Source organism: Bombus flavifrons, chromosome 5 (assembly GCF_040668555.2).
Source record: "Bombus flavifrons isolate JBK064 chromosome 5, iyBomFlav1_principal, whole genome shotgun sequence".
Taxonomy (NCBI): Eukaryota; Metazoa; Arthropoda; class Insecta; order Hymenoptera; family Apidae; genus Bombus; species Bombus flavifrons.
Genome location: NC_138446.1, coordinates 13,821,798 through 13,843,484, shown reverse-complemented (window position 1 = coordinate 13,843,484; position 21,687 = coordinate 13,821,798). Strand labels below are relative to the sequence as shown.

At 37.8% G+C, this 21,687-nt stretch overlaps 1 protein-coding gene across 2 annotated transcripts in view; it reads left to right on the top strand.

Moving 5' to 3' along the window:
• The first annotated feature begins 29 nt into the window (after nt 1-29).
• Nucleotides 30-21,687, top strand: part of Sarm (sterile alpha and armadillo motif) — a 137,839-nt gene continuing 116,181 nt past the window's right edge. Inside the window, exon 1 of one of the 2 annotated variants that reach the window (XM_069113957.1) lies at nt 30-718. In XM_069113957.1, coding sequence (XP_068970058.1) covers nt 680-718 — 39 coding nt within the window. In that variant the 5' untranslated portion in view covers nt 30-679. Of the gene's footprint in view, nt 719-14,922; nt 15,079-21,687 lie in introns of those variants that run through there. The other variant, XM_069113955.1, reaches the window with a different exon arrangement.

The window sequence follows — 21,687 nt, the reverse complement described above, 5'->3', positions numbered from 1 at the left end:
CGTAGTTCTCTGCTTCTTTCGGTCTCAACTCTTCGCCTGCAAGATTGGAAAATCGTTAGATATTATGGATTCGAGGAGGAAGATGGGAAAACGAAAAAATTTCCAACTGGCTGATAAGATTGACGAATGAAGACACGAAGAAGCGCGAAGGAGAAAAGATTGATTGTTGATTCGTTCGAAATCGTTGGATATAGCGTTATGAATTCGAAGAGGAAGATGACGAAAGAAGAAAAGTTGGAAGAGATGGATAAAAGCGATAGAAGAAAATCTCGAAAAACGTGAAGAAAGAGAGAGATTCGTTCGAGAACGTTAGATATATTATTATGAACTCGAAGTGCAAGATGGAGAAACGAGAAAACTTCAAAGAGACTGACGAAACGGACGATTGAGACTTAAGAAAAATCTGAAGAAGAATACGCGATGATACGATTCTTCGGAAGGTAATTTGCTTAAGATTCACCGAATGGTTAACGGGGGCGATTGAACTTTCAATGGACCAGCTGGCTTAAATACCAACGCGATAATAAACGACAACTTTCTCGAAGCAGGTTTCAGCGCAACGATGACGAACAGAAGAGTTGATTGTGTGACGAAAATTCAGAAAGGCGACCGGTGCGTCGGGATGTTGTCAACCGATACGTAGCTCGGTTCTTTCGCTGTTTGGCAGATCGGAAGAACCATGGGCAATGGATCGTCCTGCTGTCCGCATCGCAAGAAGGTGAGTTCTTTCCGATTTTTTAATATTTTTATCGTTTTTCGTGTTTGTCCTATTGGTTTGTAACGTAAATTCGTCCGGTTTTTTATTTCTCAATATTTATATTATAACTCAATATTTGTGAAAATTTTCAAATATTAATCGTGATTCTCGTACGTGTAAGAATTCGATCGCGAAATAGTTGTTAAGAAGATCTAAGAGACATGTTTTAGATTCTCGAATCTTTAGTGTATAATACAAGTTGATACGAAGACAGAAGATATCGTAAGTTCGGTGCGTGATCATTCTGCAAGATGGCAGCACGCTTCGATTATGATAATACCGAAACGCTTCTTTAGACGATAAAAATTTTATTGGAATTAGCTAGAGGAGTTTGAAACGTGAAAGCGTAATTACAAAAAAAATAATATCGCTATTTATTTATCGGAAATTAAATCCCATATTTCTGAAACATTTAGAGACAACTAGACGGACACAAAAAAAAGATGCAAAAGGGAGTTCCATCGTGAAAAATATCGAGAAATAGCGCTCTATCTAAGCTGAACATTCCTCGCTTCATCCAACACCCTACGCTATTACAAATCCTACGTTATTAACAAAATCGTATTATCTAGTCCTACGATATGATCGATAGAATCGACACGTATCAGTTCTTTGATCATTTTTTAATTAATGCTAAACGTTTAAAAGAAACTATCAAAACATAATACGAGGATACAGGGTCACACACGCGCACGCTATATTACGAAATCTAATTTCTCTAGACGGAATATGTATCCCTAATCTGAACTCTATTTCCAAACACTCTACACTCGCTCGTTAAAATCTTACCACACCCAGAATACGATCAATAAGATCGATACGTGTTCAATACTCTCCCCTTTCATATCTTCTTAAATAACACCAAACAGTCGAAGGAATCTCTCACAGAACCTGTTACCAATCGATTGCACAAGCGACAGAGCGGCATCGTTAGATCCTAACGAGTCGCGTTGCGAAAAAACCATCACGGCTAAGCGACGATATCCACGGGAAAAACGGCTGGACGGGGGTGTGCACGGGTGAAAGGGGGCTGCCCGTCAGCTGATAGATATCGAACAGATTCGCAATTGTGCAATTGTGCCACACGGAACGGGCACGCGGCCTTCGAGTCGAGAATAACTCGACTGCGAGTTATTTTCTGAAACCAATCTTGTCGCTGATATACGACTGAAAAAAACCGATTACGATCGGTCAAGCAGTCTGCCGCGATCGTCCGCGAGTCTATTCTTTTTAGTTGCATACGTGCATCGCATTTGTCTGAGATTCGAAACGTTCGAATTTCGAGAGAAACGTGAAAATAAAGTTAGAAGGATTTTTCGAATGTTCTTTCCTTCCTTCGCATGATAAAACAAAGCAAAGTGTCCTTTTTCATCGTATAGTTTAGAGCGACGGAGCTTCCTACGGCTTATTTTTATTGCCTTAGGTTTAGGAATATTAGAAAATCCATAATTGTAATATATTATATTCATGAAAATCAAGAAGATAGGTTTTTCGATAAAGTAACTCGATGGAGAATTTTTACAAAGGTTTCTTTAGATTGTATGATAATTTTGGGGGCATTATTGGAGAAATTTGTAGTTAATACTACACTGTGCTCGTTTTCGATTTTTATTAAGACGTAAGATAATGGGAAGAATTATACCTAAACGTAAACCATCCACTTATCCTACAGAGGGTTAATAGGCAACAAGAATTATAAGCTATTTATTGAATGTTTATAGAGATAGATACATTCGAAGTAAAAATGATTGAAAATTAAAAATCGTATAAGACAAGCGTATTAACATAATGGACAAGAAAATCCGAGGAATTCTGTAATATTTAATAAATTACGTATTTCGAGTTTCCTGACACAAAAAGTGACGTAAATTACACGTAAGAGAATCGTAACGGTAATCGTAAGCGTTGTCGGTCTGCTTTTTACAACGTTCATCATAATTTGTTCGTTGCTCGGGTAGCTCGACTCGAAGTTGCATTGCAAATTACATGTTCGAACATACCGATAAATTTTTTTGAAGAGATACCCGATAATTAACCAAAGATTACATCGTCCATTCGGAGTCAGTAATTTAATATAGACAGTCGCATTGATATATACCGATTTTCAGCTTGTGCGATCAGTGAAACCAAAATTAAACCCTCGAAAATTAATATTTATTACTACGTGCCGCGAATTAATAATGTTTAACACGAACCAACCTTTAAATTATGCAAATTGCATGACAAACTACGACTGTACCACCGAAATTGAAACAACAAAATGTTAATTCGTGCTTTAACTGTCGTAAAACAACGAATCAGTATTATTACAGAAAACGGAAGATGAAAAAAATCGAAGCTCGTAGGAAAAATAATCCGCCAAATAAATTTTTCTACATTTTCTTATTTCCACTTTTGACTAAAAATTAATATCTTAATATGACATAGCTGAGAATGAAAAGAATCTGTCAAGATCGAACACGATGCCTTTCAAATATAGCTGATAAATTGACAAAGTTTTGCAAAAAAAATTATTAAGGAATACAATTTTTATATCTTTAATATTCTAATGTTATGACGAGCAATTTTGGTAACGTAGGATCTATCCACAACGTACTGAACCTAAAAGCTGTTCTCTTGTAAAAAATGAGAAATGTATTTTTTCGTATCCTTCTCCTGCTCACTTCAATCATAAACCAACGAATAAGTCAAGAAATTTTGTCCTTCGGTTAACTCAATCGTGTCGACCAAAATATTTGCCCGTCTGTTTTTTCTACGTCCCTCGCATTTGCACATACATATATTCGATCTTACTATAGATTCCACGGAATCGTATGTATAATTAATTATTATAATTAACATCAAATTTCGTTCAAGTTGTCTGAAGATCGTTTACGTTATTCCATGCGAAACTAGTAGACTTTTTACTCGTTTTGTTTTGTTTGTCGAAAGGCAGAAATTAACGCAATCCTCGCGAATAATTGCATCGTGAATTCCTTAAGACTGATTTACTAAATAATTGCTCCTTAAAGAATCTAATAATTTCTCCAGCGTTTACGAGCTTTCAAGATGTTTAGTTTTTATCCAAGGATATGAGATAATACCACGCTATGCCCAGATTCTAATCGAACGAAATTTCGCTAATTTATTATCAACGATATATCAAAGATTGGTGCCGGTCTTATAGAAAAAGCTGCGTATTTTGCCTTGCAATTAACCCAACTGCGTCTCTACTAATTCTCCACCGAGTCTCGGGAGAACACCGTAAATTTTCTTTCAAATATCCGTAAGAACTTTCAGTGTTCCATGGCTGATGTCTTTACGACTTCCAAAGAATCGTAAATCATTCGAGCTTGCGTTCTTGTCCTGGCAGCTTCCTCAACAAGATGTACTTTGTTTCTTTTTGCTCACTTCTCGTTTCATTATACGTTCTCAACAGTCAAGATAGGAAAGGAAAATCGTATACATTTTTACATTTTTGTTACGAAAAAGGAAATCGAACCTTTTACTTGCTGCCACTTACTATTAATTCCTCGGTTACCGTTTTATAACACATTCTGTAACGTAAGCAAATTGATAGTTTAGAGATTCTAATTCATTCTGTTGACTAATTAGTATCTACTTCGATAAATCTCTCTTTATTTTTCAATTAGTTGTTAAATAAGAACGGGAGTTTTTAAATAAAAAAAAAAGAACGTTCCTTTCACCATTCTCTACCACACCCAATTTAATCCAGATACATATCGCTATCTTCCTTTCAAATCGAAGGAACGATCACAAGATGCCTGTAATTCTATTTTGTATCTTTTTAAAAAGATAGCCATTTTTTAAAATCAGCTGTCAATAACGATAAGGACAAAATTAATAACGATCAATTTGGCTGCCAAACGAAGGAAAACTTACACAATTTTAAATAATATCCTCGTTAACTCGTACTCCTGAGACGAACTGTTTCTTAAAAGTAGCCCGCAGTTATCGCAGTTAATTAATACGAGCGATATAGCCCACAAATAAAGAAAGAATTATACTCTTTTGAAAAGTTAATTTATAAAAACTGTATAGACGATGGAAATGAATTCGAGAAAGCGGCGTCAAAGCGAAACCCGTTGTTCAGGTCAAGAACATGCGAAGAAACGAAGTAATGAAAACGCCTGACGCGGTTTGCAAATTACGTTGATTATTTCGGTGCGTTTGTTAGGCGCGTAACGCGAGATCGGATAAAAAAGGCCGACGCGAAACACGACGGCGATCGCGGCGAGCAGCCGGCATAACCCAATTAAGGATGACACGGGTAATTACGAGGTATCAGGTGTTGCAGGAAAGCTGCGACTACTTTGTCACGGTGTTATCTGCTGTCACGAGCGAGAACTCTCTCGTGACTCCTTTGTTGGGCTTCACGGGTCGGTGAACTAATGCAAAAACTTCGCGTTGCGCAACGACTAAGAATTTCTTACAATTTACGGGTTTAATTGAAGGGTTCGTGACGAAAATGGGGACAACACGCTGGCCACCTTTGCAGCACACGTAAGACGTTTCAAGCGGAGCGCAAGTGCCTTTATAAAAGAAAAACGATTTATGAGAGGGCGGAACTTGAGTGATATGTGCGATAACACCGTTAGGGCAAAACTCTTGAAAAATATTTGTGTGTTGAGGTTTGTTAGTAAAAAGAACTGCTGGTATTTCGCGTACATTTCATTAGGGTTGGTTATGGCGTGCAATATTTCTGCAGCATCTGTTAAGATTCTCTTTAATCCACAAAATAAGGCCCAAAGAGCGAGCGCATATTATTTAACAAACATAAATACATCAACGCGACGTTGGCTCTGAATGGGTAAAAGATAAAATTTGATTCGATGATTCCTTGTGTCAACGATAACTAGAAAATGTTCCGTTAATATCTTGATCATAATATCTTGATAATCTTGACATAATATCCATCTTACCATACTCTTTCCATCAATATATCTTCTTGACATAAGATAATTACAACTCATTGCCATATTAACTTGAAAAACCATTCAACGCGCTGGTCGATTATTAATTATTAGTCAATGTGCTTGTCCAGACGTCTATCCTTCCCAGCCGCGATTTTGCAACAAAGGCATTGAATAAATATCGAACGTACAATCATTTTTCTTCACAATTTTTCTCCTCGAGCGATACAATCGCGTAAACAACTGAGTATCGTAAAGTCCCACGCAGTGTAATAGACATTATCGACGTGAAAATGAAGCGATCGCCTCGAGCCCCGCGACACTTTAATGAGTAAGTAGTAATCGAGAAGCAAGGACAGTTATTCAGCTGAGAAACCGTCGAACAGGATCGTTTTCTCAAGGCGTCGTAAAAACGGAAAATCCATTTTGTTTGCCTTCGCCTTTTGACACGGGGAATTTATGTTCCTCTAGCTTAATGTCCTCCGTTATTGCGTCGAATAAAAATAGTAATCGAAGCATAGTACCAAGCGTATCACGTTTCCAACTGTATTCATCACCGTCGCTAAAGGTCTCTGAGCCGTGAAATCCTGGATTTTTATATTCGTTTTACTCCTGAAGGATTTCAAGTTTTTTTTCGAATAAAACTTTAATTCCTCTTAATCCAAATAATTTCCACGGGATTCGATTTTTCAAATTTCCCCGGTAACTAACAGGTTTCGTCGATCTATAGTTTACAGAATTCAATTTCTGACATTTTTGCAAACAGTTACAGATCCTTTTCGAATAATTTATGTACTGGAAAGTATCTAAATGGAATGGACAATGTCTCGCCCAAATGCAGAATTTATGTCCCCAAAAACATTTATCTCGCTTTTTTTTGAAATCTAAATTCACATAAAAAAGTCATATGAATATTCCAACTATTCGTAACAGTCCACACAATGAGGTCTCGACATTTTTATTATAAATCTTCTTAACGATCGATATACAGTGGCTAAAATAAGCATTTGCACACCATTATGTTTATTACAGAATTTACATACTAATTAATTACGTCCGAGCATATTGTGTTACGTATCATTTAGCAGCACGATTAAACAGCATTACGATTAAACAAATTTGATATTGTGAAAATGAAGTATAGAGCCTGATAAAGAAAAAAAAACGATTCATTGGAGAGTAATGGTACGTGTAAATACTTTTCGTAGCTACTGTTCGTAATTTATTGCAAATTTCGTCTCTTTCAATGTAGTTTAAAATTGCCGATAGGACAAAATTTAATGAGTGGTCTTCGAAGAAACATCTCATGTGCACCAACTTAAAAAAAAAAGAAAAAAGAAAGTAGCACAGGCATCTATCAGAGGCTACGTTAAGCGAATAAATTTATAGACCAGGTGAATTTTTAGGGGTCAACAGGATGTTTTTAAGAAGAGGAAGAGAAGAAGGGACGAGGCAGGTGCGAAGGACGAGTTAATCGAGTTAATCATGATAATTAAGTGGCTTTGCCCGCGGCGATCAGTCTTTGGAACGTCTTTTCGTCGAAGAAAGATTGGAAAGGTTATTGTAACTGCGAGTGAGAGTCCCTCTGGCCATCTTTTGCCTAAGATTTCAAGTTGATTAATCGAATCTATTAATGGTTGGTCCGTTCCGATAAGTGGGACGCCTTGAACGAGGAACCGTAGAGTCCTTCTTCACCAGGTGTAATTATCATATTACGAGATCCGAGAAAAGTGAGATAGCCTGTTGCTAATTCGTCTAACGCGTTGTCACATCCGACGTTACGATTAATCAAACGGATCATTAAGGAATAGTAGCTTTCCATTAGCGTGACCGCTACATTTATCATATCGTAACTGGTACTTCATTTTTTGCGCTACATTACGCGATTTTTATATCTTCGGTCGGAACAAATAAACGTATAGCGTGGTAATTATACATATTAGGGTTTAAGTACAGTTATATTCCGACTAGAGATATTGGAGTAACTATGGCTTTCTGTAGATTGATCGTACGTTTTCGATAAAGCCTGATAGCGTATAATTTCTTAGTCGTGGAACTATTCTATCAGTACAGTGGTTCTTTCTTATTTCTCACTCTTCCTCGTGTCGAGAAAAATTCTCAAGGTTTTGTATCATTAATCGCGTCAATTAAAATATTTCGAAAAACTAACACCCATCCAAGGAAAAGAATTAGGAGAACAATTAGTAAAGAAAATTACAAAAAGGAATAAGATTGCAATCATCTTTCTGTGAGCAAGTGATAGATCACATTCAAGTTAACGATTGATAGCAAAATTACATTCGATTTCTATCGAGATTCTTCGTTTATAGTACTCATACGTGTACAATATGATAAAAGTGAGAATTTGATTTCCAGATGGATACGTAAATAGATCAACGTCGATAACCACAATTAACAAAACGAAAATCGATCTGAGATTAATCTAAGATTCACGCTGCGATTCGGACAAATGTAAAGCCACCGTTGCCCAAGTCCCAGATGCATTGCTCGATCACCGGTACGATCCCGAACGAGATAATCGCGTGATTTACAACGCCAGTTTGGCTAGGCAACACGTGCACCCGTAACAGTATGCACAACATCGTAGACGTGAAGAGAAAGAGCTGCGTCGCGAGGTAGCTCGCGGAGTGTCACTGTCGAGATCTCGTGGCTCGATCGCGATCCAGGCGCCTGGATCGTGATTAACGAGACTACTCGCGCTTGCATTGCGATAACTTTGTCGATTCTGATATCGCCAATCAATACAATGTTCTACGATCAGTGTTCTGGACCACGATACGCCAGTACATCTCCCAAACAGAAGTGAGGCAACTTGTGGCTGGATGCTAATTGTCTGCGACTTCGACCAGACTCGTTGTCACGGACAATTTATCTTGTATCTTCATGAAAGCGTTCTGTACGCGACGATCTTGCGAAAACACTGTCCTATTAAACGAAGCATGTAATTTCATCGAATGAATGGCCGAATAACTATTCGTTAGTTTTTATTTTATTTTCTCGATTATTAAGTGACACACGATTAATTGAGATGGATCGAAACCGTTAGCGCAGAAATCTACGAGCGTTAATGACTGATTAACGTGGAATTGCCAGGGCCGGTCTAAACGACTCTAATCAAAAGATTAGATACTAACGTGTTTCTCATAGCGACGCCTATTTACATTTATATTGCGCGTATGCTACTTTATTGCTCCTGCATCAACTATCACTTCGGTATCTCATCTCTGTTTAATCACGGACGTTGGATAATTTATTACACGACGGTTGATTCTTTTCCGATTTATCCGACGATCTGGGAAAAGCATCGACGGGGAGGGCTAATTTATAGTCGCTGGAAGGTACTTCTTGATCGACATTTTCTCGGTACGCAGGCAACGTCGAGAGGCGGTTTAGGTCAAGGCGTTCATCGAGTCTCATTGTTCTTCGTCGCGGCGAAAGTGCGCATACGATTATCGTCTATTTATCCCGATACTCATTTAGAATGATGCATACGCGTGCATAATCGTTACTACGAACCTGACGATCGTTCTCTCACGATGGAATCGTTGGAATCTGCAGAAATTCTACGATCTGATACGCCCAAGGGATCTAACAGCGTAACGCGATAAAACATTTTATCCTGTGCTAAAACGGATCATTTTTCAGATCGACGACCGTTCCTATGCTCCCAATGGAATGTCTGACCAATCCTGGCGAAGATATTCCCTCGTATCCAGGAATTTCACCGAAGAATCCCGAGTCGAACGACTTCCTTACTACTAGAATCACGTTTACCCTTAGTATTTGAAGCTTAGGGCATTATGAGAATCGCTATAGAAATCAAGCTCGTGACCGATATCTTTAGTCGTTTGCATTCCCTAAACCTAATTGTTCGTTCGTAATAACCGCGTTTACGACGATGCAAATCAACCTTTATTCCTGTAAAATATTCTTGAGGAATTTTTACCTAGCAACCGATGTTTGTTCGTTGGAATTCGAAAGAGTTCAAAGGGATAAGCAAGAATTGTACGAAAGAACGATCGATCTATCGAAAAAATCGATATTAAATGTCACTCGGTATATCACTAGGCAATCAGACGTCGATGGTTCAGCTAGATTCAGTTATTCCGCTAACATTCGAGGCACGCAGATCCGAGACTGTTTGGTGATCAATCAAGATCAGGATTACATATCTAAACGACAATCGCGATTGTAATGGAGACATTGCATAATGCCCAGTTGCGTGATTCATCTTGTTTATATTAAACGTAGCTGTCGATATCAAGCGAATTTCATCTTTGATCCGATGTGAAATCCCTTTGGTTATAGATTAATTGTGGATTTCTGTGACCATCTGTGTAAAATTCCACTAAATGTCTCTATACACTGCGATACATGTAATCATTAAAAATATGATGCCACGATATGTCCAATTTAAATTAGCCATACTATTGGGTTGATGCATGTAAAACGTTTTTCCGAAGTTTGGATTTGACAAACTGATAACGTTAAATTTTGTCCTGTCATTGGCTATCAATTATATTAAAGGAAAAAAAATCTGCTATAAATCATGTATGTTTAATGTTCAGAAGATTTATGATAGAAATATTTCCAACATCTTCTGTGAATTCCAGAATATTTATAAGATACATCACAAAGAACTGAAAATAAACCGAAAGCTTATGTCAAGAATGCAAAAATTTGATATTCAAAGTGTAAAGTGAAATGTGAAAGTGTAGTCATGTGCGTGTGCGAGTGAAGCAAGAAAAGTGTAGTCAGGCTAGACGCGAGATAGTTATCTGTTACGAGTATCAACTTCGACAACGTTCAACCGGTTCCACGAAGAGGCGAGTGGCGCAGGATCGGATCAAAGGAAACGACATTGAAAATTGCTTTTAATCTAAGACGCGCAACAAATCGCGAAGGATGATTGAATCGATTACGCGCTACAGAAGAATGAGACAACCGCGTAACAAGGCAAGGCAAGCACTGATATAAATCGCTTACTGTCAAACGCGTTGCACCGTGTACATGTTCACAAATCAAGCGAGGAGACCTAATTTGTTAGAAAATAAGAGCGCGGATAAACGTCATGGGAACAAGGCGAATGAAGTCTTTACACGAGAAGCTAGCATTATCATAGTCAGGGAAGCATAAAACTATAGATCTACCAAGGAAGATTGCTAATCTATAATTGAACTACGGTGGCACACGAAATTATGTGAACCAGTTGCCATAGAAAACTTTTATCTGCGTATATATTGTATATATTATATAAAACATTTTAAAATTCCATTAGCACTGTAATGGGACACGCATTATATTGAAAATAGCTTTATTGGAAGAATTTAAAACTAATCTGAAAGTATAGAAGTTACAAGTTAATAAAGTTTTAGAAATATAATCATGACAGTCAGCTTTTATTTCAGTGATATTGAAGTTTAAAAATTCCTCGTATAAATAATATAATATATTCGTAAAAGGTGGCCGAATACTTCCATGAGCCACTGTATTTATCGTTTCCTTTTCTCGTGGTTCAGAAACATGATTCAAAACAGTACTAAATTATAGTTAAAAATGAAATTCAGAGAAATAGCCAGGAGGATAACATTGTCGCAAATTTTGTAGAGATTATTACTGCCTTTATAGACCACACGCATGTTTCGACTATCTTGGAAAATGTCTAATATATGTATAATTTCGCTTGAGGCCCTATCGAGATTCGCATAACGACCCGTTAACTCTATCATTATGCGGAGAATGTATAGACGAAATTGTTTGTTCGTTTCCGCGTAAAAGTGGCATCGAAGGTGGAATTACAAGACCGTCGTGTGCGCGTACCCGACGATTTCGAAGAAATGTACATAATATTCGCTTTAAATTATGAATTTACGTTCTCCAAACGTTTGCATCAGTCATCTGCGTGTACTGCCTCGTTCATAACGTTTGCATGAACATACTACGCACCATTAAAGCGTTGCTTAGCTATTTTAACTACGTTTGTATAGTTTCCTTCCTAAAGTGACTAATGTCTTAAAGATTCTACGTGAGCTGGTCTTTATGTTTGATTTTGAATAACCAACAAATTTAGTGAGTTTTCTAAATTAATAAATAGATGCTAAGTGATGCGAGAGTCTTTAGAATCAAATATGTAATTATCTTACAAGGCAAGGCACTTAACATAATTGACATAGCAAAAGTAAAGATTCAGAAGATCATTTCATTGAAATCATACTTTCCAACATTTCAAGGACAATATGCATTTTTATATATCTACATTCGGTATCTTAACTAGTATAAAATTATACATAATATCTAATAATTCCATTTTAAAATATACATTATAATAGCACACATCAATTACATCTTAAAACATCCTTTTTACAACATTACGAAAAAAGAACACATATTCCCTTTACCAATCCTGTGTGCCTCGCCTCCTACTTAGCTTACAATAATATCGACCATCTAATCATAGTATCTTCACAGTATCGCGAAAAGAAACAACATGTATATTGCTTTTAACAATGATACGTAATTCGCATCGTATCTAAATTACGATAGTTACGAGGATTCGGAAAATAAGTGCTGATAATATCCTTGACATTAATCAACCACGACGTGAAGTCCGTAGCACACGGGAGCCGTTTCTAGGTGCTTGAAAAATTGTCCCGGGCGCCATTAAACGCGCGGTAGCTCTGTAAACATGCAGCGAAACCGCGGGGAGCCACGTTCACCGTTTCCGACGCTGGCTTGCATTAAATTTCTGCGTGGCGCGGCGGCGGCAGCGTAGCTTCTATGAGAGTTGCAGAAAAAAATACTATATGAAGCCTCGGCATTTCCTGTACACTCCTTGGTGTATGCTAATGCGGGGGCCAATACACTGCCGGCGGCGTCTCGTACGTGTACAGCCGTGTTAACTACGTGATCGCGTGGGCGTACACACTACGTAACAGAATACAACGTCGATCAGCGTTTCTAACGAAAATAAAGCCATTCGCGTGCCGCGTACGGTCGTAAAGTCTAGCGGCGTCCCCGCGGATATTAATGCCTGACTTCTAGGAAAGAACCGCTAACGACCAAACTGTCCCCGTGTAACTGTGATTCGATATGAATCAAGCGAGGCAGAAATATGATAATGGCGGACACGATATTACACGCTAATCGCACGAAATGCGTCTTTCTGTGGCGCCATAACGGTCGCGGTTTTTCGTCGAGCGAAGAGTGGGAATAGTTGTTAATTCGCGAAGCATTGTTGACATTCTTCGTGATTATGTTACGTTAATAGGCCTTCCTGGTGATACGCAGCTTGTACCAGGTAAAGTTAACAAACTTCATCTATATATTCTATAGTCAAACAGGAAGACAACTTTTTAATAAAGCTTCAAATAACCTATGTTTATATTGACTGGTTATGCGCATAGAACATACCGACAAAGTTTGTCTACTAAACCTTGACATAGCCAAAAAATGTAGCTGAAGGTTATGCGAAAAAGTTAAATTATATAGTAGAACGTTTATTCGTTCCTTACCTGTTTATTTCCTACGAAATTCGAACAGGAACGAACAGCGAGACCGATTCGTTTCGTAATAATTCACTTGCGCGGCACGTATGTTTGAAAACGGAGCTACCAGGTGGCGATCGTGTTGCTCGACTCGAACGTTCGTGAAACGTGAATTCTCTCATTCGTACATTTAAAAACATCGTTGCTCGAGGTCATCGTACGGATCAACGTATCTCGATCCAGCGAGTAATTCGAATCTCCATGGAAATCTAATACGAAAGGATGACTTCTCCTCGTCGAATAATAAAGATTCTCTCCCCACTACGCGACTGGTTTTGTGACTCGCGTCGAGTTTTTAGTGCATCACGCGCCGCCATGCCGGATTTGGTGCTGGTCCGCGCAATATTTTACCCAGGCGCCACTGCTCCTCGTAAGATTTCAAACGAATAGTGAACGTGGGCGCGTGGATTTGAAATCGTACTGGAGACGCTTCGAGAGATCGAGAAGTTGAGTGTAGACAACATATGGCGCAGCCGCATTACTTTCGTCGATCGTCTCGCGCCTCCAGTGTCTATTGCTAGTTATTGTCGTACATTTACGAGGACGACCGCGATAATTACGACCATATTATCCGTCACGAATAAACTCGCTCGCGGTTGAAAGTATAAAAAACGTAACTACCTTTCAGTGACAGAAGTGAACGTTAACAGCTGTTCGCGCGTGCACGCTTTCTACAAAATACAGTAGTGCTGCGTTAACTATCCGTGATTTATTAACAGGCCATTGTTATCCCCACTAGTTCTTACGAATTCCGTAGAGTAAATCTTTGGTATCATTAAAAATACGTAGCATACGTGATATAACGAATACCGGAATGTAGTTTATAGATTTTTGAAATAGAGACCAATTAAAATATTCTATAATTGTAGAATTTTATCTATTAAAGTAATATAGATAGATAAAATAATAGTTAGCTAATATAAATAGTTATCGTTAGTCAGGTATATTACAGGTTAGTAATTCCATTTCTACGTGGCAATTGAAAACCACAAGAGAAAACATGTCGTATCCGTTTTTGCTGTTTTTTAAAACACTTGATGGCTAAACAGTATTTTAATATACAACAGTTGAAAAAGTAGAATAACTTGATATACTATAGATTCAAACATAGATAGTAAATCAATATTTTGTAAGAAAGAAATAATTCAGTTAGCAATTCTATTAAAGATTTTATTGAATGGGAAAATATATGGAATCTAATTACCGAAATAAGCGATAATAATCGATACTTACATACCAAACTATTGGTGGTAAACGATGCTTATGACAATCGATATTTTTCCATCTCTAGTTCCAACTTCTGACCAGTTACCGAAGCGCTACTACACACTCTTTCTTTCTGATGACACGTTAATATAATTTGACAAATGTTCGATATTGCAATAAAGAATTTACGTGGGTGAATCGTAGTGAACGTGGCGATCCGACCAGTGACCTTTCAGACATGATGTAACTTCCTCGCGGTGAAAGACTTGGTTCGTTTATAATCTGTATCGAACGCGCGCGTTCTATGATTTCTGGCGGGACAACTTTTCAAAACGTGTCGCGTAAAAATCGTTCGACTATTCGCATGACAGGCGTGCACTACGTGTATCGTTGTTATAACGCAATGCACGCAATGTGCTCATTAGCCCGCGAACGTCTCTGAGTAGAAACAGTTATACGGCAGTACTGTTTTTATGCAATTCTCCGTACAATTCGTCGTGAATGTAGTGATGAGTTAACTATAAACCAAGGAAGTGAGGTTAAGTGGAAAATGCGCACTGCGGCGCCACCACGAGGTATCAAGCAGCTCCGTCAAACCACAGGGCACGATGCTTCGTTGGATTACAGAAGCCGACTGGTATGTTAGCTTCTGCATTAATTTTATTTGCGCACATAAATTTTTATTTATTATTTACTTCTTATAAGAAGAATTTTACCTAAGACAATTATGAAGTATTATAAGCATTGTCTTTAATGTAAAGGTTACTAATGCAATTCTTACATGCATTCATAACTATTACTCAATTTTTTACGAGTAACGTTGCTCACAAAAGTACTCCAGCGTTTATATACAGGTACCTTTAATGAATATTTTATGTGTCCCATACGAAATATTTTGAAATTTCATTAGCACTGTAATGAGACTTGACTATCATTATTACACTGATAGAGTTATTCAAATAAATCTGAAAATGTACATAGAAATTACAACACTTATGGCTGTTTGAATGCTGTCTACTAACTTTTTATTAAATACGCAATAAATATCTTGCAACTTCTACATAAATTTTAAGGTCTGTTCTAAATCTTGACAATATAATGCCCCTTACAGTATTAATGAAATTACAAAATGTTTTGTATAACGCACACGATATATATATATATATATATATATATATATATATATATATATGTATATATATATAAGTGATAATGATATATTATTTTTTCCTATAATAAGTGTTCAAAATATACTTTCATGAGCCACTGTGAGTAACACTCAATCAGTATCGAAAATAACCGAACATAGTGGAAAACACATAAAGGTTAGGTTATCGCCTTTAACAATAGAATTTATTTATTGCTAAAATTCAGTCATAAAGTTTTACAATTCTTATAACGTTCAATAAATGTCTGTTTAAAATTGTAAAAAGCGTAAAAGGAGTAGTTAGCTTGGAATAAAATGAGATAATAAAAGTATTACGGAATGTATGTGGAACTACAAAGAAACCCTAGCGCGCCAAATTTCAATCTCTCCATCAAACAAGTATGTATTTTGATAATCTTCGTACATTTTCTTCCTTTTGAATTATATTATCGCGAGAAATTCGTCAGATGTTAGAATCTTGCAGATTACACGTTGATTTCCATTTGACCAGACACAGGAAAACGCTTCCTTCTCGTGGTTCGTAGATTGAAACCGGTTTCATTCCGTATATGCTTAAATCCAGTTTCCTTTCACCTTTATTCAAGAACTATCGGTGTCGTTCGCCGGTATCGTGGCTTATCAGAGCATTTTACGTTTGTTGACCGAGGATAACGCTTATGCGCGTTCCTCGTTTAGTTTCAATCCCGTAATCGAACTTTCGTGTGGTCTTTATCGAGATCGCGATTCCATTAATGAAATACACGTGTATCGAGCGTATCGATTCTCGAATTGAAGTGGTCAATTGGGAACGTTTGTCTACGCCCAGTTGCCATTTTTATCTGGTCGTCCCTTCTTAATCTCATCGATTTGTTCGTATACGTTACTAGGATGCTTTGAGATCGGCCTGAAGATATCGTCGAGGTACAAGCGTATCGAATTTCGTTCACGCTTTGCCTTTCAATCTTACCGGTTTGTCGTCAGAGTCACGAATCAATGTTCAAACCAATGTTCAGACATAACGACGTTTCTTTCACTCACTGTCTTCATATTCCACAAGCAGTTTGTAACATTTTTTGTTTACAAGGAGGTTTTTCTCGTTTCACGAGGATCTCGAAGGCTACTTTTTTACTTCTTACGAGATAATTACCCCATTAGCACCTCGGTATATGGGAGATTAAATCGACAGCAAGTTCCTTTCTTGAAACCTATTCAAACTGTTTATAATAAGACTAACAGTAGTATTTTAATAATACTGTTGTATAGATAAATCAGATAAATTTTTATACAGACGGCCTTTTTAGGGCCATGTAAGAAATATAAAGGCTCTTACGAAGCGGCCTTGACGCTTTCACCTATTACCCTTTCTCTTTGATTTTCTAACGCGGTTTTGACCTTTTTTAACCCTTGTACATTCCAACTTTCCATCACAACGTAAGTATATTGGAATTCGAAGGAGAGAAATAAATAGGTGGTGACTTCAAGGACATTTCAAGGTCACTCGTGTTTTTATGAATAACATCCGAGTTAGATTCCAAGCGAATGTGTGCGCTTGTGTATGGAGTGTTATTTGTAGAAACATAACTGACCTTCAGATGTTGTTGACGTCTTTACAGATACACTCCTCCTTGATACTCTAATACCTTTTATAGTCTCCTTTAGTCACTGGAGATCTCATTATCACAAATCCCATCTTTAAAATTTCTTATTTTAAATATCGAATATTGCAACTTTAACATCGTTTAATTTTATTAATTAAATAGCTGAAACTTGCATTAGCGCTTGGAATATAAAGTAATGGAATATAAATTAAGGTAGGAAAGACAGAGATTTCTCTTATTTGGTACTTACAAAATATCGTATTTAAAAGTTTTATCGTTAGTCTAAGTTAATTTAATTTATTGCGATATCCGAGTTCGCGATCCAACGAACAGAAAATAGCTTTACAAACTGATACGAAGAACGCGTAACATGTATAATCACACTAAATAGCAAATAGATATGAGTTTCCAGTAATTACATCTCGATGAAAACAGCAATCCGTTGATTCTAAATTATTGATATTATGCAAATCGAATTAGCCGTTGGCTATCTCACAAAAACGATCGACTTAGCACATTTTCCATCGGTGCATGGATGTGGTCCGCCCACACCTCGGAATCACAGCCTTGACCCACCAATTCGAGATCAACTCGAAGTCGATGCTATCCTTGATTTCCATTTCCTTTTATTTATAAAACTTGGCAAAATTCGGTAATCGATATTTACAATATAGAACAACAATCAAGAAACATTCACTCTATGCAATGCAGACATGTATATGCAAGTCTGATTACTCAAATTCAAACGACTTAAATTAAAATCTCTTGACTAATCTAAATGAGACTTAAAGACATTCAAGAACCATAACAACTGAGACTAAAAGGAAAATCTGGTTCGACAATAACATCCGTCGTAATCTGCATATCGTTGAGTATCACCGTTAACGATGACGCTCGTTGAATCAGAGTACGCGTGCACCTTGTACGCGGCACGGTCGATCGTGTCGAATAGAGTGATCGACGCAACGTCGATCAACCGTTGGACCATGCGAGTGATTCGAAAATCGTAGGAAAGGATACACCGGTCTGCGTATCACGTTGAACGATCGAGTTCGTGCACCAGTCGCAACCCACACGTGCACCAGTTGCAGCCTTGGCCGACTGACGAGGCCGCGGCTCTGTTTTTATTTCCCTCTGTCCGCTGTTCGCGTCTCTTCTTTTTCACTTTTTAGAGCTCGTTCACAAGGCAACACATATGTGTATGTATTGCGATACACGTTTCGCGATAAGCATTCACGCGGAAACTGATTTTCGTCATCGATAGTGGTTGTCGATAGTCAAGAACATTTTCGTCATTTGTTATGGTTATTGATAACGGAAAAAATTCGTCATCGGTAACAGTTATTGGTAACAAAAAAAAAAAAAAAAAAAAATTCCCTCGTCAATAATGGTAATGAAAAACAATTTCCAGCCTGATACTGTTTATTAGTAACCAAACACTGTTCTTATAGCCGATAATGGTTACTCCATACCAAAGATCATTTCAACTAAAATACTACGTCTCATGTTATAACATTTCTGACGACTGTTGCGATTCCTGGTAGAAGATCCTTTTTCTCTTCTCTTACACTGTGAATCGAATGAACCCAACATGTACCTGCTTCGGATTCATTTTTCTCTTTTCATATTATATCGTTCGTTAAAATAAACATGTATTTCACGGGCAAGATGTTACTCACAGGAAAATACTCACTAGCTATGAAATCAGTCGGATACTGTATCGCATGAGTATTTTAATGCGGGATGTGTATCGCATACGTATATCGCGATATACGTATCCTCATGTACGGGAGCTTTTAAACTATAAAAGATCCGCCATAGCGGGCACACGCTCGTGCACACGCGACACCACATTGAATTATTTATAAGGATCGAGCCTGGCCACTCTCGATGGATGCCACCTCGACAGGGTTACCGCATAATATCCGCGCATTAAACGCTAATAATAGAATTCTCCTATTTGCCCCGTGACGTCCCTGGAGATATCGCCTTCCGATTGGCTGCTACGCTAGTCCAGCTGCCGCATAATTGCTCGATGCACTCACATTCCACCAGGTTTTCATTAATTGCGAAAGGGGCGTGCTTGCCGATTTCACGTCGATGGAATCTTCAACGCGATACCATCGTCCAGTAATAATTCATCTTGGTGATTTTCGACCGTCACAGTTGTAAATCAGTCGTGTGTCTTGTGTGGGAGGCATTTATTATACGACAATGTCAGGAGATGCGACTGCTCGGACATAATGGAGTGGCACGTTTTCCTGAACGTGGCTCCTTAACCTGTTTTCCATCGAAGGACGAAATCGTCTTTGGAAAACAACGATGTTTTTTATTTTCAGATTTTTGTTAGCAGGAGTTCGAGTTCTAACATATTCTCATAGGGCAAATATGTTAAAACATATGCATAATGTTATTCCAAAGACGTAGATTATTATTCCACTTGCCATTTTATTGTGAACTCGATATTAGGTATACAGGACTTTGGTATATAGAGTTACGTTCGATTAAATATCGTTAGATCTGAATTGGAAAGATTAAATCATGTTTTGATTGGATTTACTTCAAGTACGATTAGGTACAACATGTATCTAAATACATAGATTTCTATATCGGTTGCTTGGGATAAATATTTTGTTATACTGTACGGAATATCTGAATGTAGAAATCGTTATTGTTTTCTCAAATTCTAGAAGCTGTAAATTGCGCAATTCACACAGCTGTTACGATCGTATCGACCTTTTCACCACAATTGATCATCATTCGGCGTCGTAGTAACGAACTTAATCTCGTTACCTGGCTGCAACGCGATAACGCCTCGATGTTCGCCTTGGATTTCCACGTCGTGGTTTACGATTTCAGCAATCCTGGGTGCTACAGAATTCACGCCAAGCTACGAAACGATTTATACACGTTATAAATTTCATCATCGATGATCTTTCTGTATCTTCTATTATCTGAAATCGGTACTCAAAATTGACTAAGGGAAGTCGATTATAAAAATGGCTATGTGGTTAAATTGGAATTATAATTTAATGCAAGAGTGCATTGTTATTTCTCGTTCACGAGATCTTGTCTCTCAGTGTGCAATGAATTGTCGGTGGCGTACTTTGTACCGATCGTATCGAAATTTATTGCGAACAGAATCGACGTGGCGTTAATCGTAAGCCGCTTAGACGGTTCATTGATGGCGTTCCGATCGAAAGAAAGCCGATTATCGTTGCCACCTACGACCTTCTCTATGGATTACATGCGATCTATTAGATATCACTGTACCTTGATGTTCCTATTTCACGTTATCAGTGACCGGAGTTCAGTATTTAAAGATCGAAGGAGGACAAATTGCGCGTTTCACAAATCAAACTGATTCAACTTTTTATTCCTTTCTTAATCTCATCGCATAAGTATACGATTAATATTCAATTCTCAAGAAACAAGTCACTTACTTCTATAAGTTTATTCATCGTAAAAAGATGATATGAATATTTATACATATTTTATAAATTCTAAAGTAATTGTAAAAATCAGTGTTTGTAACATCATCGCTTCTCTGTACTTCTCAATTTATGGGTTAAATTGATCAATGTAGCTTCTGAATGGTTCAATTACTCAAACCTCGACTCTGTGAATTTGTTGTTTATCCGAGGACAAATAGCTAAAAAATGACGAAACTTCGATCTTCTGCAATTTCGAAATAATAAATAGGACATTCTAATTAAGCAGACCAAAATCGTTCGAGTAAATGATATTTTCTAATTGTACGTATCATAAAACACTCAAGGACAAGGATCGAAGAAGAACAAACGTCACAGATTTCCAGTGACACCCACTCACACACAGTAACTAAAATCACCATCAATCAAAATAGCTAACATCGTGTCTATTACTTGACAACAATGGAACCAGAACGAAGGAAACGATTAGTCAGCAGCGTGACCGATCTCGACCAAGCCTGGCACAGGGTTAATTAAAAGTAATCGAGTAACTAGGGGTATCTCTATTCACCTAAACGATTCATCGTTATCGCCGCAGCTCGTTCAAAGGGGACGATGGCAATTAGAGCATCGCTGCCGCGTCGAAAGGTCACCGATAAAGCTTTCGCAGGGTTGTTTACGATGCTCTTATCATCGCGATAGATATCATCGCAGAGTATGTGCGCGTCGCAGCGGCTCGCCTTTGATGAGTTTTTCCTCCAACGATCTGTTGCACAACGTCTGGCCAGCACGAGACTCATCATCCTTCTCGTTTGTCTTCTTTCTGTTCTCTGAAGGCTTGCTTTTGCGTCGCTTCGAGGCGCGGGTTAAGTGAAATCTAATTGCTAACTGAAGCGCTCGCTAATTGTTACCAAGATAGATCTTCTGGTTAGATTTTACATATTGGGAAGAGAGGTAAGAGTAGGATCTTGCATCACGAGAATAATTCATTGAGCTATTCCTAGATTATGGAAGATGCGTGGGATCGGTGATTAACTCGAAGATGCGTTTTGTTGGACGTGTTATTGATA